This window comes from Tetrao urogallus (assembly GCF_951394365.1).
Source record: "Tetrao urogallus genome assembly, chromosome: 2".
Taxonomy (NCBI): domain Eukaryota; kingdom Metazoa; phylum Chordata; class Aves; order Galliformes; family Phasianidae; genus Tetrao; species Tetrao urogallus.
Genome location: NC_136814.1, coordinates 66,136,965 through 66,162,182, shown reverse-complemented (window position 1 = coordinate 66,162,182; position 25,218 = coordinate 66,136,965). Strand labels below are relative to the sequence as shown.

The 25,218-nt window shown below is 35.0% G+C and overlaps 1 protein-coding gene across 1 annotated transcript in view; it reads left to right on the top strand.

Annotated features, from left to right (window-relative positions):
• ARMC2 (armadillo repeat containing 2) overlaps positions 1–25,218 on the top strand; it is a gene marked incomplete at its 3' end in the record, with an annotated part of 58,448 nt that overhangs the window by 6,483 nt on the left and 26,747 nt on the right. The window contains exons 5-10 of the mRNA XM_079550813.1: positions 11,214–11,284; positions 12,768–12,860; positions 14,058–14,233; positions 16,948–17,050; positions 18,331–18,551; positions 23,465–23,610. Coding sequence (XP_079406939.1) covers positions 11,214–11,284; positions 12,768–12,860; positions 14,058–14,233; positions 16,948–17,050; positions 18,331–18,551; positions 23,465–23,610 — 810 coding nt within the window. The remainder of the gene's footprint in view (positions 1–11,213; positions 11,285–12,767; positions 12,861–14,057; positions 14,234–16,947; positions 17,051–18,330; positions 18,552–23,464; positions 23,611–25,218) is intronic.

Below are 25,218 nucleotides of genomic sequence, written 5' to 3'. Positions count from 1 at the left end.
GATTTTTTGCTATTTGTGCTTTTCACAGTTACCCATTTTGTAGGGCATTGTGTGTCATAATCACTGTTTTCCAGTAACTCGAAGCACAGAACGTTGTGATTTTTACTTTGAAAATAGTTTAAGAGAATTATTGACTTCTGTTTTGAAGTATTTTTGTGAGTTGGCAAAAAAGGCCTGTTGCTGACAAGTTTGCTTATTGCAACATCCAGTCTTATGGCCACTTTCAGTTCAGATTCTCAGTGTAAGAGAATTTTGAGAACGCAGAAAAAAATAGAAAGAGGAAAATGCTGTTTTCAGTTCTTCAAATATCCTTATGCGCATTTGAAGGATAGGTTATCAGTGTTCATTTTTCATAAGCTCCGCTTGCTTAATTTCCTTATGACTTATTATGTAATTTTCTCACATAATTATAGTTAGGACGCTAATGATTCTAACCATAACAAGTGGACTTCTAATGCTTCTAGCTTGTCATGTATTGTGTTCAAACTAGGGAGAATAATACTAAAGGTAGTTGAATCTAAAACATTACTTTAACTACATAGATATCAAATACAGAAAAATGTTTTCGAATCCTGTTCTAAGATTTTTCCAAATCTGTTTTCTTCAAAACAGAAGGATATTGTAACATTCTTCTATCTTTTCTGTGTTGAACACAGGGTCTGTGTTTTGGGTGTGCATGCTATCTGTACTTGAGAAGATAATTTTTGCCAATGCAGCCTAAGAGATCTGCCTGTGCAGCTTATACCCCTGTGCTGGAGGTCACTAAGAATATTTAGGAACCCATATGGTTTTGAATACCAGAATACCTGCAATACTACAGTGTGTGTGAAAATAATACCAGGTGCTTTTCCTTTAGTAAAGTACAGATATCCCTCAGGCTGTTTTCCCAACTATATCAGCCCAAGCAGTTCACGCTGTTGTATGATGGATTGGCTCTAGGTAATCTTAGCTGCTCTTATACATTTGAAGTCATTACTAAGACTTACACCAATAAACGCATTAGTTCAGTTCTCACAGGATACTACATGAGCCAGGCAGACTTTGATCTATATCCTTTTCTCAGTTCAGAGATATCATTCTTCATCTGACAGAGCAGTTGAAAGCTATTGCAAATCTGTCCTTCAGTATATTTCCTGGAGTTTCTTCTGGATACAAATTGTATCGACAAGGTTCCATTACCATAGAGGGATCATTGCAATAGAGTTTTGGTGTTCTTTCTCAATAGAACATTATATCTACGAGATGATAGCTGTGATTAAATTACAGCTATTTCTGTGTCATACATACTTAAATCATCTTGTACGAAGTTAAATGATATATTGCACGTTATATTCAGGAGCAGACTGAACTTACAGAAATGTGAAAACTTCAATATGGATGACTTTAATGTCATCCTTCCTTTTAAGCAGTTGTGTAAGCCACAATTCTATATCCTAGTGATTTACAAACCCTTGCAGGAATTAAGCATGAGGAAATACAGGAAAAGGTGTCTGAGACTCCTCATTAGGCTTTGCCTGCTTCTGCTATATATGTACCAAAATATTTTTTCTAATAGTTGTTTTTCTGTTAATAATGAAACTGTAAAGCATGCATAAATAGTATGGCAGATCCCTTTTATTAGTGCTATTACATTTATTTCAAAGGGAACAAGCAGGAAGTGCTTTGTTCAAGCAAGAGGATTGTTCACTTTCCATCTCAAATTCTTTTGTCCCAAGGGCTGGTGGAAAGAAGCAGCAGCGCTGATGAAGTCACTTTATAAAGGGGCTTTAAACAAACAACAATGACAAATGAGAAACCCCAAGACTTCTTAGGGAACAGTTATTTGCCATTTAATTTACAATAATGTTTTTTTTTAATAACCATCTAGTTATAATAGAAAAGGTATATTAATTTAAGCAGATCTGAGTGTTTTGATGTGTTGCCTCTGGAAAGTAAGAAGGAACTTCTGACAATCATAAGGAAGCTGAGTTTTGTTTATATCTTTGTCCAGGCATTGTGTCTTGCCATCTATTGTGATTGCTACAGAGATGAAACTTATAAAATGCTTTCTGCATTCAAATATTTCAATGCAAGTGTCACTGGGAATGGCAGATTTGCTGACCAACTGTTTCCATCCTGAGAAAAGACGAATATTTTTTTCATCCTCCTCCAATTTCTCAATATTCTGAAAGCTTAGATGACATTTCAGGGCTCCTTAGAAACACAGATGCCTTCAGCAAGGAAGAGCTTGGTGGCAAACAGTTCCAAGTGGCCTGATCTGTGCTTCTATTAATTAAAGATTTCTATAAACATCTACAAAAGGATTAGATGGCACTGTAAGGAAGATGTAGTATGCTTTATTTTCTATCAGCATCACTGTCCTTAGTGAGTATGTGTTTGACACAGTCCTAAAGTGTTCAACAACTTCTTCTACATGATTAGTTTCTCTTTTTTGTGCTTTTTAGAGTTCTTGTAAGCTTTAGTAGAAAAACAAACAAACAAACTTGTAGACAAATGAATTTTGGAAGTAATTTCTATCTGATAACTTGAACTGGCTTTAAAATATTCTTTCCTTTTGTCCTCAAGGAAGAGGAATTCTAAGGAGGAGATAGAATGGATACTTCTTTCAGGAAAGAAATCTGTTTTGCTCTGTTTGAATTTTTTGAATTAACGGCATTGTATGAATATCAGATTGTGGTATAGTTTAGCTGATATTGCTGCAGATTATCTAGACTTCCTTTAGGATTTGTCTTTTCTCATTATGTCTGCCCTCAACTTTTTGTGTTCTTATGAAGACATGGAAACAGGAAACCACTCTACTCCTAGACAGTCTTTTTCTAGTTGTGCTTCAGTTCCATTGGCTGTTAAGACCATTTAAGAAGGAAATAATAAAGTGGTGCAAAAATTTTCACAGGAATTTCTCAAGTGTTTGACAAAGAAAGTGTAATGCTTCCTCCTTCAAGAAGGTGTCTGTTTTTATATAGCTTTAGAAGATGTTGAGAGAAAATTGAAAATGAAAAGCTCTTTTTTTCAGAGTAGAAATTGTATAGACTGCTGAAGAAAAGAGCATGAAGCAGCAGTTACCTGTGATATTGACTCATGAACAAGTGGAGCTGAGGCTTGTTTTTACTGCCTAGTGCAGAAGGAGTCTTTCCACTCTAGCCCTTAAATTCAGAGTAAGGTTATTAGTCTCCACATTTGGGAAACCTAGGTCTTGAGAGCCCTTATTACTTATTGAAATTGAGTTGCCAGAGTGGAAGGGTGTGCCATGGAAGGAGTCAAGAAGGAAGGGCAATTCATAGTCTAGGTAAGGTTTTAACAGTAATGAATTTAGATTGACGTTTTCTTTAGAATAAGAATGCTTAAGCAAGATTCAGGTAAGATAGATGAAGATGCCATGCTTTTTGGACTGAAATATATTTAGGCTTTTATTTTAGGTGTTGGTTTTTTTTTTTTAAGATTGTAATTCATCTATCAGTTGTCTGCTTGCCTAAAGATACTCTTCCACAAATAGGTACTGTTAAGGGTATTTTTTATATTAGGTATAAAATGCAAAGACTGTGAAGAATAAGAAAGTTGAGGAGAAAGTGTTTTAATCGTCTTCTTTTGTTCTTGTAAACCATACTATTTAACACGTACACAAGGTTCTTTAATAGTCTGTATAAACAGAATGCTGTATTCTTTTTATTGCTGGAGCTGTCGTAAGTAATGGACTGTGCTCATGATTGTTTTTATAGAGGAATTGTTATTTGTTCATCTTTAGGATGACTCAGAATATAGTTGGCCTATTTGTCGACACACTCTTGCAAATTATGTTACCTTTGTACTATTATCAATGGTATCAGAATCTCAGTTACAGTTTTCACTCCTTTTCTTCTTTTGTCTTTTCTGGTGGTAAAATAATTTCATGACATTTGTATCATCAAGTACACTTATTCAATTATTTATATGCATATATGCACTTGAAAATCGTAACCAAGAAACAGGACTGATTGGAGATTTATCTAATTGGTTTAATACTCTGAATTATGCTTATTTTAGCTGTCTGCAAGTAGTACATTGTCTCCTTTATGTTTACTAAAAGAAAAGTAGTCTTTAAAAATTGGGCTGTTATTCTTTTTTTCTTCGAGGCATATTGTGTTTCTGTCTACAGTGTTTGTCTCCTGAGGTGACATCATAGAAAGTTTAGTAGTTGAGCTAAATAGAAATACGTTCTCATAAGTAGCTCAATGAAGTAGCACTTTGTATAAAGTCTTTTAGGTACTATGTTATGGGTATATGGGTATATGGTATATGGGTATATCTGGATAGTATAATTAAGTGATAATAAATAGATTAATAGGAAATGCAAATATTAGTTGGCACGTGGGAATTTTTGCTATCAGAATGAACAGTAAAGCAAAATATTTTTTTTTTCTGATTCTGCCAAAAGATAAAAACAATTCCTATTAGTTGCTTAGTTTCAAAATATCAATTGGATTTTTTAGTGAACAATATTTGCATAATAACATGCAGTTTTTTTTACATGTATCATCTGAATAGTTTCTTAAGTACCTATGTAACTGGTCTTACCTTTCAGGTTGTTTTATTATTATTCTTTTTTCTTGAATGCTTTTTTAAAACATTGTAAGGCCATCTTTGTGTTAAGACAAGAATTACAGCAGGCTAGATGGCTGGAGAGACAGGCTGAATTTCTGGTCCATTTTTTATCTGTAATATTCACAATGTTTCGATGATTGATTTCACTGTGGCGTACACCTGTTTTTATTAGAAGGCTTCAAGTAGAGTGTGTGTTTGAGTCTTGATCAAGCAAAATTGAGAGCCTTGGTGTGTGGTGCTGTGTTGTCTTGTTTTGTTGTTGTTTGTTTTCCTTTAGTGTGTTTTTGTTTTTGTTTTAATTAATTTATTTATTTTTTCCCCAGGGTGTCAAATTCTGATTGTTTTTCAGCTGGTGTGGAATTTGAGTTGAACTATGGATGTTAATCGGTGCTCTATTGCTGGAATACTGAGTGCCCACATTGGTCCCCTTCTATAATTTTCTGGTCTAGTCCACCTGACTACTGCTTTTCTATCCGAGTGATTTGAGTGGTTTTGCTTCAAACTCAAAATGTGAAATTTTAACAGCCATAATTTCCGTTGCAATGGGAAAGCTGCATCTTAACCTCTAAGTTACCATTGTCTTCATGAAGCACTCACATTAGAAGTATCTGGTTGGTATTTTTTGATGTTTTTTTTTTGTTGTTGTTTTTATAATGGATAGCTTTTCTAATTGTATATCTAAAAGAAGCAAGGATAACGATCTTGGCTTGCAAACTATAATTACCCCAGTGGAAGTTAGATGTTCAGTATAACTTTAAGTGGTGCATCTTTATTGAATCTTGCAGAAAACATGCAGGACTTAGTACTTAGTTTCCCTATAAACATCAACAGCTCTAAGAGCAGTGTTGGACTGTTTAGTGGACTGTTTTCTGCCTTGAGATAACTTTTTGATTTAATGAATATTCTAGCACAGATGGGCTGTATTGTTCATAGCCAGTGTGACTGAGCCTTGTGTGAAATAAACATATAGCACACACAAATGCTTCTGAGTTGCTTGTTTTCTTAATGTTTACTCAGTAAAATTTGTAGCATCTCTTCTGAGTCAAATTTGCTACTGTTGATTTAGTGTTTTGTACAGCTGTAGCCCTTTAATTTTTCCTGACATCCAGAAGCCTTAAAAAAGTTACCCTTCCTCTAGGATAAAGGGGGAACATTTTTGTGTTTTGAAGGCTTAAGCTCCTTATCTGATAGAAGCATTCAGTTTTTCTGTCAGTGTATCCCGGCTAAGCAGGAAATTATGTCAGATATATGCATTGTTTATTTCTAATACTGATAAAAAATACCAGTGCTATGTTTCGTATCTACAAATGCTGTGCATGGATAACATAAAGAATTCATTTTTCAGCAGTGTTTTTCTTGGAGGTTTGTACAGTTTGTGGGGGTGGGGTGTTTAAATAAATTGTGGGGAATATCAGGTGTTTAAAATTGGTGAATCGTCTATGGTAGGTCTATAGTGACATTGAAGTATTTTTTTTAGAACCTGAGTATCCTGATATTCTGCTTGTTATACACATCAACAAAGAAGTTTTTGGAGGGAGTTTCCTATTGTCTAGTAAGGGAAGCATGTGTGTGTTTCCTGAATAATTCCAGTTTCTCTTACTCAGTAAATTATTAAAGGTAAGATGTGGCAAGATGTGGTTTACATTTGGTGCTAACATAATCTATCCTGTTGGTTTTTAGGACCTCGTGTATCTTTAAGTTTGGAGACACAGAACCCTTCCCTTGATTCAAGATTTCTTTTCAAAGCACTTGTATGCACCAAGCTCCCTGTCTGTCATTTCTGATTGTGCAAAAGTACTTCGGTCTGCTGTGAACATAGGAGAGCCTTTATTCTTAGCCTGTGCAAGAATGTATGCCTTTATCATTGGATAGGGGAGCAGAAGAGTTTCAGGTTCTTACAGCAGGTCCTTTTGTTTTCCTTTAAGGACAAGACTACTTTTTTTTCCTGGCTTTGTATTTTTCTATAGGAGAGTGTCAAAAAGTTTATTTTTCAGAGAGTTGAGTTTACCAAAGCTATTTGTCTGTGAGGTGTTTCCATAGGCCATATTTTCCACAATTAGATCTACTTAGCAAGTGTTAGACGTTAGATGTAGCATTATTTCTTCCTATGTAGTCGACACAAACATTTTCGAAAAGACTTTATGGCTGCTGTTGATTTGTACTAGGAAAAATGCTTTTCGACCAGGGAAATTTATTGTTGATTTGTATGATAAGAGCTCTTCCTTCTCCCCTCCACCCTCCTGATTTTAGCTAAGTCTTTTCAATCGCAGTGCAAGTAACTGCATGCCTGTAGATGAGTTCTGCATGGCTGTCAAGAAGTTCTGTTGTTCTGTTCATATTTTAATAGGCAGTGTGATCTTTCTGAAGCTTCACAGTGTAATGTTGTCCGGCTGAATGAAGACTCAAAGACTGAGACGCTATTCCAGATCGTATTTTTTATGCCTGTGAAATCACACACAGAATGACAGGCGCTCAAAAGAAGAAAACTAGTTTACTTACCCATGGATGTTCTTATTAATAACTTACTGGTTTTGTATTACTTTCACAGCATATTCTTACAGTTTTTCCATTTATAGCCCATACAGAAATTTGGAATCTTTAGTTGAAAGGGAAATGTAGACTTGCTTAAGTACTTAAATGATCTTTGTCAGTAGAAAGTATGTTGTCCTGTATACTGCTAGCATTAAAAATAAACCTAAATTATAGTGTACATGTAATCTCTCCCTGAACAGATAGGCCAGTAACATGTCAAACAGTCTTTCTAAAATGGCATAATTGTTTCAGGATTTCCCATTATTGGGGGAGACAGCTGTGATCTACTCTGGCAGGATTCCCTTTGTGCTTTGTAACCCTTTTGATACCTCTGGCTTGCCTGAATAGGCTGCCAGGATCTGCTTAGCATTGTTCTGAATCTGTTTTTATTACTGAGAACCAAGAATCCTTGATTTTGGATGTAGCTGTATCAAGTCTGACTTCCCAGTGCATGCAACGTATGTTTGTTTAGTGCTTTTACTTATGTATAAACAGTCTGCATCTTATTTCATTGCCTATTCTACTTTCAGAGCTTAAGAAAAGTTTGATTTTCTTCTAGATATTTGAAGACAAGGTTTTGGTTACTGTAAGTTAGCATTGAGGCCAATGAAAGTATGTGGGTGATAAGAGATCTTTCATGTGGCAGCAACATAGACTAGGGCTTATTATCAGGAAAGAACTTCTAAAGAGGTCTATCTGTGAGTGTCCATACTTACAAGTTTTATGATGTCTTTTTGTATACTATAAAAAGTAGTTGAAGATGAGCTTTTGGACAAACTAGACAATGTTTTGTTTCATATTTTTATAAGGTGTGTGTAAAATGCATGTAAATTTTAGTGTTACTGTATATTCTGCAGATGGCACCTTGAGCAGACAGTGTAGTGTTTGTCTTTCCAAGCTGTCTTCTAAGTTGCCTTTTCTGGACTAAATGTTGCTGATGTTTGAGATTTACTAATATTTTGAATGTTTTGTATGGAGCTGAGGGAGGGAAAATGTTGTTTTGTTTGTTAGTCTCCAGAAACTCCTTGCATGTTAATTTCTTCAGTTTTTGTCAGTGGAAAGCAGTTCGGTTCTTTTGAAATCTTCACACACCTCCTGCCTCTTAAGAGTTATTCTTATGCAGTCACATAGAATTTACAACAAAAGATGCTTATAAATGCAAAGTTAAAGGGTGCTCTGTGGAATCTAGTTATCTTCCAGATCACGTAAGTTGATAATTCATCTTAATTTCCTTGATTAAAAATGGAAAACAATCATCATAGTTAGAGCAAGCAAATGTATAAAGGTGGTTTCTGAATGAATGCTGCTTTCAATTCAATATACATTGTTCTACAGAGGAAAAATACTACTGCAGTTCTCGCTCATGTTCTTTTTGGAAGTCATCATAGTCTGAGTACATTCAAGAAAGCAATGTCCCTTGTAGGGAATGCTATCATCTCCCTTGTATGAGAGGGATAGAGATGAACCAGTTGTCAAGTTATTTCTCTTCTGTAAATCATCAGAGTCTGTCAGTTGATTTCCTTGATGAGTCCCTTCTCAGCTGATCAGATTTCTGCCAATTGACTTTGTTTCCAAGGCAACCACTCTCTTGACAAGCCAGTTCCCTTCAATATTAGGTAACTTGTTTCTTAAGAGTAGGTTGATTACATTTTAACTGCAAAGTTCTTAACAAGATCTTGCTACTTAAGTTTCAATCTTACATGAAAGTAGAAAGATAACAAAGAAGCAAAAGTCTCTGACTAAAATGGAGTTGACAGCATGGTAAAGATACATAAAAGAGATTTTGTACTCTCACGAAACTCATGAATTGTACATACTCCCTGAAGATAAACAGGCCCACTAGTTTTAATGTATAGCATTTATGTATATATTCAGGGTATTCTCTTTCTGCAAATAATGAGAGTTCCTGGTAAGCTAATTAATTTATGAGGACATTTCTCAAGAGTATAGACAGGCTGCCCTGGGAGGTGGTGAAGTCACTGTCCCTGGAGATGTTCAAGAAACATTCAGACATAGTTCTAAGGGACATGGTTTTGTGTGGAAATATAGGTGGTAGGTGGATGGTTGGACTTGATCTTTGAGGTCTTTTCCAATCTTGGTGATTCTGTGAATACCAGCAGTGCAGCAATCTCCTTTTTATGCATGCTATGTCTGTAAACCTATTGATACTATTGTGTAAGGAAGCACAGGTTCCAACCAAACTTTTTTTCCTCATTTTTTTTCGCCCTCCAAAGTTCAAACTTTGATTGATATAGTCTTTCCTGGCATTGCCCATATGTATACTCTGTATCTGGTAATTGTTCAGGTTATCACATCCTTTCTTTCAGTGTCTCTTCTATTCGGCTCGTTTTATGTCCTACAAAACTTGTAGGATTATTTCTGTTAAAGTTTCTTGGATTCTTCCTATGGATTAATGTTTTAGGGGAAGAGACACGGATGGGATAAAGTTTAAATTTTTTTTTTTTTTTTTTCTGAGCAAAGCAAACTCAGACATCTGTATTGATATAGGCAGGTAATGTCACCGTGCCTGCATATCATTGTTGGTATTCTGATTTCTGAGTATATCTGTACTAGATGAATGAAGTAGTTATTATTATCATACTTACTTGGTGTCCTTTGCTGAGGTTATAGTCTTCATTTCAGGGAAAGCAAAACCTCAGAATGGTTTGTAGGACAACTCACGTAAATGGAACCAAGTGTTGATTTGTATTAATACACTAAATTGTATTTAACATGTCCTATAGAACTGTTTCTTAAACTATGTATCTACACATATTGGTCTGTTTTAGGTGTGCAAGTGCTTGTCTTTTTTTTTTTCCCCATCTTTCAAGTGTTGCTTCCTCAGCTGACTATGGACTGCCATACATGAGATGAAGGAATTTCAGGATAGTTTGTATAAGCATTTGGATTTTAGAGAACTTTAATACTCATGCTCTAAAGGAAAGCATGACTGTTAGCCATAATGAAGTGAATGTTCCTCTGTAATGATTGCTTGGGAAATTTTGACTGATAGCAGTCAGCTTTCCAGTCTCTTTGATAGGGAAGTGATCTTACACGAGCTTTGTGTTTTATTCTGTCTCCATCTGTTGATAGGATGACTTACAGCTCTGTCTGGACTGGCAGACAGGATTTAGGCCGCAATCCAGCAAACCACTTAAAAAACAGTTTAGCTTTAAGCTTTATAGCAACTAAGTTAATGGGTTAAAAAAAAAAAAATAATAATAACGTTACTAACATGCTTCTATTAGCCTTAGAAGGAAATTTAGGGGATCAGGTTGTGTTGGTACATGGACTATAAATGGAATAAGGAGTGTTAAATTAAACATGTGCTGAAGACAAAGGTCTTCATCTATATAACTTAAGGGAGGAAAGATTTCTATTTTAATAGTAAATTAATAATAAATTTAATAATATATGTAGATCAGTATTACTTGGGTGCTCAGGCAAACAGACAATACATTTATCAAAGATGTATGTAGTAGTTTCTTTTGGCCAAAGACTAATGATAGAATCAACTAGATAGAATCATGGTATTACTAACAAACAAACCAAAAAAGAGATACAACAAAGCATGTTTCTTTTACTAACAAAACCAGTGACCGTTCTACTGTTAGAAACAGCTCACAGGCTGAATTTACATTAAGGTCTATCAAGGAGTTTGTTTCTTTGAAAATTCTTCTAATCGAATTTCTTAGAAGTGTTAATTCTATCAGAAGAAGCAATTGTCCTTGTGAATGAACAAACCTGCAGTTTAAAATTAGTTGAGCTCATATTCAGTTAATGATACTGATGATGAAAAATCGAATCTCTGAGTTTAGTTTGGTTAGCTTTTGGTGTTACTGTAACAAGTGGAAATGTGTTAGTTTGTATTCCTTAAGGGTGACCTCTTGTGGTGTAAAGCAGTCAGTAATTCTAAAAGAGCTTTCTGTAATACATGCAGGAGAATGTTGTTTTTATGTGTCATTTTTAATGAGCAGGTAATTAACACATTAGTAAAGATAATGTATATTTTCCAGTTATCAATACACAGATCTTGTATTGCATGTGAAGTAGGCATTGTATTCTGATGTACTTTCTGTGTACATGTATGTTGTTTCTTTTAGTAACCAGATGAAAAAGCATGGCATAGTTGCATCAAAGCCAAGGAGTATAGACTGGAAGACAAGATTAACAGGTATTTCATATAAAGCATTTCAGTCTCCTCTGGCCAAAAACTTTTTTTTTCTTTGTTACATCTTTTCCTTTTTTTTTTTTTTTTTTTTTTTTTCTCCCAGATGTGAACTACATTCAAACATACATCATCTAAATATATTATGATTTGGAGATTTTTTTTTTTTTCACTGAACAGTATATTTGGTTTTCTAAATATATTGCATTTTTAGTGTTGCTGGTGTACAGGAACAATGTTCAAAAAGTTTTCCATTAACACTTCATCAGCTTATCACTTTGTGTAAGCTGACATAGCTGCCTGGAAATTAACAAAGCTTTGCCCTGCTTATATTAGCTGAAGATTCTGGATTCCCTTGTAGGGATGCATTTTGCTAATTTTTATAGAACAGATTTTAAATATTTTCTGAGAACTGACATGTTTCATGCATCTCAAGTGTATATTTGAGAGTCTGATATGACAACTTGAAGTTTTCTACTTTACTGTTACTTTATTACTGTTTTACTAGAACTGAGCAGTTGTGTGATTCTGGATCATTCTGACAAAGGCTGTGATGTGCTCTTCTTCCATTTACTTAGAGTGGGAGTTGCTATTTGAGGCTTTATCTTCTCCATTTACAAGCCTTATAATTTATTTGTACTATTTCATAGGTAGAGGTTAGACAAGAAGAATGGAAATGGTTTGACTTCAAACTTTGTCATGCTTATTGGAGGCAGGGCATATTTCAGATGTCAGGAGTTTGCTATTTATCTCCCAAAATACCAACTGTGCTAGAAACTGTCTAACATGTAACAAAAGAATAAGAAATATGTATTTTACTTGAACTTTAGAAGATTTTAAAAACTGGTTGTGTGAGGCGGTTAGAGTTATTAACAGAATGTAATAAGTAGTGAGAATTTTTCCCTTACTTCTCGGTTGAGCCCGATCTAGTAGTGGTTGGCAATCCTGGACATAGCAGGAGGGTTGAAACTAGATGATCATTATGGTCCTTTTCAACCCAGGCCATTCTATGATTCTATGAGAACAAAGTGTCAGCTAATCAATTTTAGTGTAATACTGTACATGTGGACTAGATAAAATTGTTACACTTAGAGGACTGTCTGTAATAGGGATGTTTTTAACACAGAATAAGCTGTCACATAGATACAAAGCTGAAAAACACAGTGATGTAAATGTAGTTGTTACCTTCCAGTTCAGCAGTCAAATGAAACATTGTCAGCAAACAGAAACAAATCTGGATTATAGGGCAGCTTTATATATCAAAACATTTCTCCATCTAATTTTGTGCAAAACTCTTGTTTTTGAGGAATTGTAAACAACAACAAAAGCTTGAATTGGTAGAATAACCCAGAGTATAGCAAAATCAGACAATTTTAGCTTGCTTTTTTTTTTTCCCCTGAGCGATAAATGAAGTGTTTGTAATTATTTATTTGTGTAGAAGTTGAAATCTTCACTGAATATGCGCCTCTGTTTTGAATGTGTTTTGAAGGATTAGAGGATGGTACGAGAATAGATGAATCGGAAGAGGAAAAAAGCTTTTGGCATATGAAGGTTCTACCAATTCTGCAAGAACTGGAAAGTGGTGGGTAACACTGTTCTTGAAAGTATGTATTTTCTGTTTTACTTCCTGGAGGAAACACAAGACTCATTTACTCATTTACAGAAGAATAACTGTAGTTGAACTATGTAGTCGTTTATGCTTTAATATATTCAGTGACTTAGTAGTGTAAAATAAAAAACACTGGCTAAGAGAACATTTTGTGTAATGAAATTAGCTTGTTTTAGAGGCCATAGCTCTACCAATTTAACAGTCAGTGATGAGGTAATAGTTATAAAAATAAAGTACTTCGTAGATTCACTATTTTAAGTGTGGGCTGTATTTGAAAGTCTGAACTAAGTTTAGAAAAGTGAGGAATTCTCAATGAAAATTTCCCCTTGTGCTTAAAGCGTTAGATGACTCAGAAAAGTGTACAGTGACCCAGAATACTGAAGCAAAATTGAGTAAATTAAAGAAGGCTTGGAAGACTTAACCCTGAAATCCATCTTTAAGTTTTATTTAAAAGTTTGTTTTTTTCTTTTTTTTTCAGTTTCCCAGTATGAACATTATATAGAATATAGAAGTAGTTTTGTTTTTACAAGTAGTTAAAAATAAATGTCAAATAAAGGGTTTGATTCTTTACAGTATCTTGAGCAGCATTCATTGTAGTATGCTACAGATTAGATTTTTTTTTTTTTTTTTGCATAATTTTGCAGATGTAGATAAGTCTGGAACACTTGTACAGTTCTGAGTGATTCCCAAACTATATTGTTATCTTAGAAAGGCAGGATTCCGACACCTGTAACTGATGTGTAGAAAAGGCAGCTGTCAGAGAACATGGAAACAGCTGTGCAATTCAACCTTTCCTTGTTTAGTGCTGATACTGTGAAATGTGAGTTGCTGAACTTTCTTAAACTTTTAAACTTTTTCATAGTGACACGTTCTTTACAGGTAAGCAAAGTATTATTCAGAGGTAAAATCGAATCATGTCCTTCCTGTGAAATGGCTGGAACTAAAGAAAATCATATTTTTGACCCCTTTTCTTTTTGAATGGCCAACATACAATTGTTTCTGAGAATTGCGTTATCATCTTTGAAGATTTATTGGTTGCATTATTTTTGTTCTTATGCAGCGCATTCTTTATCTTGTTCTCCTGTGCTTATATCTATTAAGATGCTCTGGAAAAGATGACAGTGACTATTATTTTGTGTTTTTCTCTCTTTTCCTACTCCCTTCAATTAGAAGACAACGTAGAAAGTCTTTGTTTGGCTTGCACCAAACTCTATCAAGTCTTGAATGAAGGAAACATGCTTGGAAAAAGATGTAAAAGAAGAAGTATGCTTCTGAAGACATTGTATAAACTTGTAGAAATTGATTCAGATCCACTTTGCCTGAAGCTGGCAAAGATTATTCTGTCTGTAAGTTTTTCAAAATGCTTTTTGATAGAATGTGAAGCTTAACACTGTGAATTACAACTTATATTTAGCTTTTCATTTCATCCTTCTGAAAGGTGTTTAAAACTAACAGTATGCTAGTCACAATTTCTTGCCTTACAAATACAGCCATTCATTCAGATGGGCACCTGTTGGAGCCTATATTTTGCAGGGAAATTGCATCTGAGAAAGGAAATAGGGACTCAAAGTATGGTAGTTGGTGTACCGTGGTTGGCATATTCCTTGTGCATGGAAAAGAGGTGGTGTCCTAAGCTGAGATACATATACTGGGATTTTAGAAACAATTTAAAAAGTTAGGTCTGGAATTAAAGTTTAATTTTGAATAATATATTGACTTTAAACACATTTATCTGAAAATATTAAAACTTTTTTTTTTTTAATTAAGTAATTATAATTGTCCCTTTCTTTGTGAAAGCTGGAATAGCCAAGGACATTTTCCAAGGTCAGATAATGTTAGTGGCAGCCCTCTTGTTAAATTACACTTCTAAGGTTTTTGTTATCATTTTGTATGATATTTGTTTAAGCGAGCTAGGGAAACATGGTCTAAATGTAGCTGATAATTGAGGGAGATGAACATAAGCTGGAAAATTATATCCAAAGAGAAGTCATTTAAAATACATAATGAATAGAAGCCTGCAAGTATGTCTTAAATAGTCAGAGATCTGAAAAGTGCATTTGATAGAGACCATCAAGTTTGTTTGACATAGAGTAGACTGAAGAAAGGTACATGCTAAATCTCTTCAATTATTTTTGAAAAGAAGGGAAATAAACTGTTTTTCCAGCATGACTGTGGAAAGAGCTGTACACAAGCGTAAGATATCTAGGGTGGATATACTTAGATTCTCATTGGAGTCACAGTGTTTGATTGTGAGACTGTGGATGCCTTAAAATAAGGTTTTTAAGATAGAGCTAGCGATTTTCATTTAAAAAAAAATCAACAAAAAAACCAACCAACCAACCAAAAAAACTACAGAAAGAACAGGATATATCCAAAGGCACAGTCAAGTGATTTTTTTTTTTTTAAGACCGATGTATTGGGATTGAAATAAGTAGCTTTAATTTATGCTAAAACTAAGGCGTAAGATCAGAAGTAATATAAAGGTAAGACTGAATTATTAGTAGAATTTGAAGTAGACAAGTGCTCAGTTTTATAGACATGCACTCATGTGAGTCAGTGGTTTGGTAAGAGATTGTTTTGAATTCATCATTTTTGTTGCTAGCAATGTCAGTGTGGTGACAAGTCATCTCTGATTTAAGTGTGACACAACAGATGTGTGCTTCTAAAAGGTTTATCTATTTTTCATTCACGGTAAGGTGAGTCACCATGGTGCCATGTCCCAGTAGTTCCATTAATGTAGTTGTACTTAAGAAACTGGATGGTAATATATTTTTCTGCAATATTCCATTCTTTTTTAAGATTCCTTTTCTTTTTATAAATTTGTGATTTACAGATTCACAATATTTCTACAAGGAGCAGGTTACTTAGTCTTAGCATCAACACTATACATTGAAATCCCAGTGTTGCTATGTTTTTTTGTATACTCAATAGGTTAGGAGTTTAAAATTATGAAAAAATACTGAAATCAGTGCTTAGCTTTAGCTTATGTTACGTGTGTACCTGTATAGTGTGATCTTGCTTGAATATATGCATTTCCTTAGGAGCTGTCCTTACATCCCTTACAGACTGCTTTTTCTCCCTCAATAGCAATCTGCATTTGATTATTTGTCTGATTTTATGAAAGATTATATGTAGAATCTTTAATAATCTATAATTTTAGGCAGATGATTTACCCTAGGAGTTAGTTCATCTGTGCTGACTGAGAATTTTTAAGAACTGAATTTAGTCAAAATGTTGATGTGTTTTATGATTTAACATAACGTGCTGGCAATGTTTCCTAATAGAACTCTCACTTAAGTTGGTGCTCTTAAACCTTCTAGTTCAGCTTCTATAAAGTATATATAGATTATTACTACTGAAGTGATACCAAGTGGCATTGCATTGTAGACATATTAGTAATTTTCTTCTTTAAGTTGATATATATTATTTTAATCAGAAAATATATATTCAGATACCGCATAGGTGTTACGTGGTGCTTAAAAGAAATGTTCTGTTACAAACGTTTTTTCCTTCATTTTTTCCCGTCTTTTCTTTCCTTTTTCTATCTGTTAAAAATCCTGAGCAGCAGGAACCTGCCCTTCAAACCTTCAAAAGCAGAGACAAGGAAGAGATTGCCATTAGAGATCTAACTCTTGCTTTCCTTTCTTTTAGTAACCTTTAGCATGTTGTAAGATCTTTTCTGATATCTGAGAATTACTTTCGTTACGAAATATATTGTTGCATTGGATTTCCTTGTTGTATGGCCATAGATGCAGAACCAGTGAATCCTGTGTGGAATTTCTTTAGATGAGTGAATTAGGAAGAAAAAAAAAAAAGTACAATCATATACTACATGAAAAGCTTATATATAATCTGTTATTTCAAAGTCAGTCTCCACAGTTTGCTGAAGAGAGCTTAAACTAGCTAGTGCCTTTTATTTTTGCAAACTTTTCAGTGTGGCTGTGTATCCTATCATGGCTTTAACTGGATTTTAAGAGTTCAGACACTACATTCTCACAGTAAAACTAGTATGCAGGTATTAGTTGTGATTCTTATGATTCTTATGACTTTTATCTTGCAGATGAAAGTGGATGGAAAAAATCTTCTCGGAGCCTGCAAGCTTGCATTTAAAGTTTGCAGGAATGGAAAAAATGACTACCTCATTCAAAATGATAGATTACTAGGTATGTAGTTTCTTATTATTTATATCTTAGATGTCAAAACATCCACTGTCTTCTATCTCCTGCCCCTGAGTAGCACAGGGGAATGAAGCAATTCATAACCGGCTTTCTTTCACTCCTTCGTGGTCACCCTTTCCTCCTGTTCCTCAAGCTCCTCCATGTGTCTGCATGTGGAGACCTGCTCTGCACAGTGCCTAGTTGCACAGGGACAGGCTGGTCCTCCATGGGCCTCTCCTGGAAATTTCATTTTCATGCCTGGAGCACTTCCTGCCCTGCTGCTCTGACCTTGGTGTCTGCAGGACTGTTTCTCTCATATTCTCCTCTCTCCCATCTGCTGTCACACAGCAGTTTTTCTTCAATCTGTTCTCCCTGAGATGCACCCAGCATCACTCGTGGCTCAGATCTGGCAGCAGTGGTTCCTTTTTGGAGAAACTGAAGCTCGCTGAGATCTGGAATGAGTCAGTGATGGGTTTTGCACACACAGGCCATTCCTGCAGCATCTCTGCTACTGAAAACTTGCCATGTAAACCCAATGCAGACAGAAAAACTTTAGAAATCTCTAATATCAAATAAGGTGGGAAAATACTTCTATTCAAGTGGATGAAACATAGGAAGAAGTATATGTAGCTTTCAGTCAGTTACAAGAAATTCAAAAGCATTATATTGGCTAGATTTGCTTATTTAAAATACACCTGCCAAATTCAGAATATCTCCATTTGAAAAGATACACTAGGTTTGTACTAACAAGCATTCATTTAGCATTTCAGGTGTCTGACAGTGGTGTCATAATGCAGAAATATACAGTAACTTTATCAGTATAGAGAGTAAAGCTAAGAATTGTACGGACAGACTTCAAGTGTGAGATTTGAATTGCTCATCTGTGCTTTTTAATGCTCCACGTGAGAGTCTCTAACACATTTGATTTTTCAGCAAGTAAAAAGAATAAACCCCTTTGAATGTCTCAAGTCTAATACACAAAATTCCAGGCATACATACTTTTTCAAATCTTGACTGAAGAGTTTAATGATTACCACAGTGTGTTTACAACTGATATTGGTTCTTCAAGTCTGGAGAGAAAGAAGTCAGTTCTGTTATTCATCAATAATTGTTCCTTGGTTTTGATCCAAATACCTAATTTTTCTATCCTATTTATTAGAAAAGTATAGAAGGATTTCAACAAGAGGTTTTTTTTTTTCTTTTCAGTTGTTAATCTTTGTTGACTGAACTATATCAAACGTTAAATTATTATTCAGAAAGCCTAAAATTAATGATTTTTGTTTTAGATTGTTTGTTGGAGGTCCTGAGAACTGAAGATCTACAAAAAAACAATGAAGCTATCTTGTATTGCTTGGGAGCTATAAAATTTATGTCTGGAAATGCAGTGCTCCTTAATGAAATGGTCAGCAAAGGAGCTGTTGAAATGTTGCTGCAGTTAATGAAGCAGATTAATAATATAAAAGAAAATGACTCACATTTCTCCAGCTTGGGCCACCTATTAGTCCAGGTTAGCATTTACTTTCATTTCTAAAGGCAAACATTTCACAGGGAAATAAAAAACTTAATCGGAGGAGATAAGCTAACCTTGTGCACCACTGACAAGAGTTGTACCTGCATTTGAATAGAATTACTTTTAACACGTTTACATTAAGTTGTTCAGCACCAAAACCGAATTATTGCACATATTTTCAGTAGTTAATTTTAATGGCTTTGGACTTTCTGAGTAAATAGAAATATTTTTAGGTATTTAATTAAACAAATTTGTGATTATTACAGTATAGTGCTAACAGTGTTCTGGATCTTATAGTAAATAAATGTGTTCCCTTGTAAATTCTTTAAATTGCAGTAATAAATACAAATGTATTCTGCTATGCCCTAGAAGATTAAGAAAAAAAAAAAAAAAAAGCTTTTATTACAAGAAAAATGCATTTAAAAAAAAAAAAAAAAGGGGTAGGAAAACACATTTCCATTGCTTTGACAAAGTGTTTTTTGCCAGAAATAGAATTTAAGGAAAAGGTCAATAATATAAAAGCCAACTTTTTAAAGGCAGCAGGCTCAAATTTCTGATAAGCAATCTTAGTAAGCGATGACTATAAAAAAAAAAAAAAAAAAAAAAAAGTCCTTTGCCCTGAAACTGAGTTTAAACTGAGGTGTTTTACAAATAAATAAATAAATAAATAAAAAATTGGTAAGTACATCTTAAGTTATGCATAGCTTGTGGGTTTTTTATGTATTTATTGAAAATTTGCCAACTGCATTTGTGAAGTATGAGGTAAAGATTAGCCATTGGGATAACTGTAAGCTACTGGCCCTTCACAGGGAAATGGATTAGGTGATTTTCTGAAGCAATGTTTAGAGAAATCTGTCATTTAGCATAATCACTTACAAACATGGGATTTGGTACTTAAAATTATATGAGAAAAAGAATAGCTTATACCATCACCTTATTCTTACTTATTTTTTTGTTTTAGTGGAGCAATGTCTCTCCATAAGTGTGTATAATCTTTATATAAACATAAACAGACCGGGTAAGTTTGCAAACTGCAAATTAATAAAACAAATGAATCAGTTTTCAGCTGGTTGACCTGCTGTCTGAACTTCCCTGCAACTTTGGAGGATTGCCTTTTCTTCCTTTCTTTGTAATTTGTATTCTGTATCTCTCCTGTAGTAGCACAGTGATTCCTGCTGCTATGGAATTCCTCTGTGACTTTCTCATGCCATTTTCTGTAACAAATCTACATGAAAGTGCACAATTTATTCTGTGTCAATTAAATGTTCAGTCACTGTTATAAATATAGGAACTGCTCCATTTTCAGGGATGTTGTATTGAACACCTCGTCTTCAATGATCATATTTTGAGAATAAAGAAGATTTTGTGCCATACTTAACTTCTAGCAAAAGGTCAAATATGCAGTGTTGTACAGAAATAATGAACAAACATAGGTTTTCAGGAATGGAAGACAATTACAGTGGAGAAGAAAAACATGCTAAATATTCACAGTGATCTCTGAGGGAGTCTCTGCTGGCTCTAAATCCTAAAAACTCAAGTATTTCAGTTAAATGGGACTGACCCTTCGTTCTTTAACTGTATAATTGCACAATCACCAGATGGCAGTGTTATACATAATCTTGCCAGCTTGTTTTTATGGGAATAAACTTTCCCTCAGATGTCTTCATTCTTAACAAAGTATTTGTTATGCAGAAGTTCCAGAATACAAAAATAAAAAATGTTTGTAATAATATGTATTTTTCCATAATAGAAGACAAGAAACCAAGACAATCTCTGACTCATGTTGCTGCAGCTGATCATATTCCTATGAATTATGGTAATGCTTATTCAAAAGCCAAAGCTTTTGAAGTTTCACTGACAAGACTTAACAAGTACTCTGTGTTCCTTAATTGAAAAGCACTTAAAATGTCTTTCCCTTTAAAAATAGCATTTATCTGCTGTTAAATTTCCAGTTTTCATGAATTTGATCTTTCATGTGGCAACATGAGAATTAGAGCTGGTAGGATTTGCTAGAGTCAATTGTTTTGCATTTCTCCCTGAATCGTGTTGTCTGCTTGAAGAAATTAGAATAGCTCTTGAATTTGTTTGGCTGGCTTCTGTTATTTTGTGCTTTGTTACCTTCATATTTCACTTATGTGCTAGTTGTTGTTTTTGTATTACCTGCACCATCTTTCTATGCAGCTGTTGTTTCAGACTGGCCTTTATTGTCCTTTCTAAGATTGTTTTATAGTTCTGTCTGAGCTTTCCTGCTGAAGTGTTAGGGGAAATGGGAGGATGTTTTCAGTAACTTTATACATATACTTACTTTTGTATTTTTCATATATTTAATAGAATTACTCCTGGGCCATGCAGAGACTGCATGATACTGGTCACTAATAGTAAAATTCTTGATAGTTTAAGTTCATCAAGGTATTAGGCTTTGTAAATGCAAAAAGGCAACATGATTTTTTTTTGTAATATCAAGAAATGAGTGAGGCAGTATGCTTGGAAAATATTACTAATACTCTTTGAAAACAGGGTTTTCCATAAGCAGTAAATCTGAGGTGTGTCTGATTCCAAATGGTTTGGGAACCTATGGAAGTTCATAACTTGCATAGTGATCTCTGACCATTTCCAACAGAATATTTCTGGATATTTGTAGAATTTTAGGAATGCTGTATTTGGATATTGCTGTTAAAATGACGTTTTTTTTTTGTTTTAATAACAAAAACCAAGAATTACTCCACTAGAAACTAAAGGAACTGCTCTAATAAAATAATAACAAAATAAATGCTGAGTAAAGGAAGAAATGCAAAGTTGTTCTTGATACTTGAGCTGAGACTGTAAAACTTACAGAATTTGTGCTGCCATTGTGGATCTAGTGTAGATGAGGGCCCTGGTAGTTAAACAGCAGGACTGGAACATAGTGGATGGATGGTTATAATATGCTGATTTTTGTAGAGACCTTCCATGTTAGGTTTAGAGAGTCATTCTCACTGCAGACTGTGTGGGTCTGTTTCTAAATCTTTTCAATTCTTACGTTTTTCTTTTCCAGAAGGCTTTCAGCCTTGGTCTGAATTGTTGTAGATTTGCTTTAATTACTTGAGGTGGTATATCACTTCAGCTTTGCAAATCTAGAGATTCAGAAATGGTCCCTTAACAGAAGTAATTACTGTGTATCTTTGTGGAGTTTGATATTTTATTACCTTGATTTTTGTCCTGTGCTAATAAAAATAAATGGCCCATAGGATTTGAAGGGAGTGAAGTACTTTATATGTATCGATCAGTGAAGTCTGTTTTTGAACAGATTAACTTCTTGCATGCCTGAGCAAGCAGTACTTCCAACTTGCTTGCTCAACTTCAGCTACTTCTAGCAGCCCTTGAGCTCTTTCTCATTTTCTGTGCAGTCTGTACAGTTGGTTGTTGTTTCCTAAAACTTGTAGTGATTGCAGACATGCATTTTTCATCAAGTGTATTTGAAATTGGACAGAAAATTTAAAAGCGGTTGGAAAATGGTAGTGTTGTGCTTAGTACCATCTGAGCAAAAGCTGCTCAAAAGCAACAACGTAACCTGCTCTTTGACAGATTTTTCTATAAAATGATGTATTACTTATCACCAGACAATCACTGCACCTCAGTGATATATTTCATTTCAAGTTTTATGTGATTATGAGCAATTGGAACACTTAATCTTGGCCCCACTTTAATTTTGTAGTTTCTGGTTTTGATTAACTGTTCACTAACCTGTCATTGCTTTTCTAACATTGGTATTTGAATACCCTTGTTATGGAAGAGAACCACAGCATCTCAAAATATGCAAAGTTGATTCATTGTGTATATGTATAGGTGATAGAATATTTCCTGTTTGAAACTCCTTGAAATAGAACAGTATCTTCTGAAAATATTTTGATTTCTCCAAAATAAACTTGGACTTCAGCTTTTCATTTTCTATACTGATTGTACGCTAGATTTCTCCTGATCTAGATTAACTTTGGAATGTGTTAATCAAAGTGAATAAATCATATTGCCTTTTAAAATCAGTTCATCATCATTATAACTCACAGTTAACAAAATATGTGTCAAATGTCAGTATAATTTACAGGACTTACATGTAAATTTACAAGATCAGAATCATAGAATGGCCTGGGTTGAAAAGGACCACAATGATCATGTAGTTTCAACCCCCCCTGCTATGTGCAGGGTCGCCAACCACCAGACCAGGCTGCCCAGAGCCACATCCAGCCTGGCCTTGAATGCCTCCAGGGATGGGGCATCCACAACCTCCTTGGGCAACCTGTTCCAGTGTGTCACCACCCTCTGTGTGGAAAACTTCCTCCTAATATCTTACCTAAACCTCTTCTGTCTCACTTTAAAACCATTCCCCCTTGTCCTATCACTGTCTGCCCTCATAAACAGCCATTCCCCCTCCTGTTTATATGTTCCCTTCAAGAGCTGGAAGGCCACAATGAGGTCTCCCTGGGGCCTTCTCTTCTCCAAGCTAAAAAAGCCCAGTTCCCTCAACCTTTCCTCCTAGGAGAGGTGCTCCAGCCCTCTGATCATCTTATACAAAATATCACTTAAACTGTCCATAGCATTTCACTTAATTTTCGATTGCTTTATTATCATATTCATGAATAGAAGATTTTAAAATAAGTGGAAGATGATGTTTTCCTCACAGGAAGAGTCTGCATGCAGGCAAAGACCAGTGTCAATCTTTCATTTTCAAACATTCATTTTAATATGCACTATTTTTTTACTTACATGTTTCTGTTAACAGTTATTGATAAATACGTACCTGCAGGATGTTAACAGGATATTCAGACTGCCTTTGACATTATAAATGAGACCTGAGCTTTATTACATTTTCAAAACAGTATGGATTCTGTAGTAAATAGCCATGGTTAATGAATCTTTAAATATTCTATATGCAGCTGACAGCTACTTTGCGAAACTTGGCTGACTTACCTCAGACGAGATGCCAGCTCATTTGCAGTGGTGCTGTCTGTGAGCTCTGTGTGGCACTGGAGCAGCACATGATTGACAAGGATGTGTGCACCTACATTGTCAGGATTTTCAGGTGTGTAGTGAATACAGTTCTGTTGACTGCAGCTTGCAATCAAGTCAGTGTTTCTGCCTCAAGTGACCTTAACAAAAGCAGGATCAAATGCTAAAATTGGAAAATTTATTTGCATTCATTGGATTAAGTTTGATTGATTTCATATGATAATGATGTCTTTATTAATAGCAATAGAATTGTTTTATTGCAGGCATACAACTTGGAGTCATTGTCCCTGGTAAAAATGTTTTGTTGCATTGTGTCACTCTTCATTCACACAGATTCAGATTTTTAAAGTACCATTTCTTAAATTTTAAAACTGCATAAGTGATTAGATACGAATCCTATTTTGGGCCATGTTTTTTAGGAGGACTGTGTAGTATAAAATTCACAAGGGAGAAAATGTGATCCATGTTCATTATTTTGAACTTTTTACAGAATGTTTGAGATTAATCTGTAGGATCAAGACTTGAGTGTGCAGATAGAAATGCTGAAAGAATCTCTGTTTTATGAGCAGCTCAGTGGCTTCTTCCCAGCATGTGCTTTTTAGTGGAAGATTGGGATGAGTGAATCACCCCAAAAGTTCTTGTAATCTGAAGTTGAATAACTCCCAGTTACCAAGCACAAACTTGCAATACCCAGTGCTAAATGGACTTGATAGCAGTCTGAGGATTTTGTACAAGTAGTGGAATTAGTTGTTGGCTATTTAAGGAGAAGTTGGATTATAAACACAGTTTATGAGTGCCATTCTGGTTGAAATATTTGCCTTTGCTGCTTTACTACCTACGTGAGTCCTGTTGCCTTTGAGATTATGTGCATTGAGAAGCCATCCAGCTATGGAATCTTCCCCTTATTCAGATCCTCCAAATCATCTATTGCATTCTCTTTGATAGATGAGACTGAGCTGCACTTTGAATAGCAGCTGTGTAAGGGTTTCTCATTCCTTCCTATTCACAGATAAAAGCAATTTAAGTCTGATCCTTTGTCATGTATGCTCCCTGTAAAGCATTCAGATGAGCTTCCCCTTCTTAGGGGGAGTTTACAAACAGGAGGGAGACAATATAGGACAAGGAGAAATGATTTCAATCTAAGGGGAAGTTAAGGTTAGGCATTAGGAGGAAACTTTTTACTTGGAGTGGTGAGGCACTGGAACAGGTTGCCCAGGGAATCTGTGGATGCCCCATGCCTGGTAGTGTTTACATTCAAGGCCAGGCTGAGTGGAGCTCTGGGCGGCCCTTGGCGGTGGGTTGGCTTTGGATGAGCTTTAAGGTCCCTTTCAGCCTAGATCATTCTGTGATACTATGAATTGTCTCCCCAGCCCCCTGCCATCTTGTCCACTTATGTTTCTAAATTTGCTCCTAAAAATTAGTTGACTGCTAGCAGGGATCCCAGCACTTTCAGCATATTTCCTTCTAGGGAGAGAGCATTTCTTTTACTTGGTAAAATGCCATGGAAATTGAGGCTGGTTAGGTGATGGTTTTGTAATTGGACTGTAATTCTGACAAGGACATTTACTTGATCTAGAATTCAATGTGGAGCAAAAGTAATTTGTTTTATTTAAAGTTTCCTGCTGCTTCAGGTTTTGTTTTTGTTTTTTTTTTTTTCTTCTTACGTTCAGTGAAGTGCAGG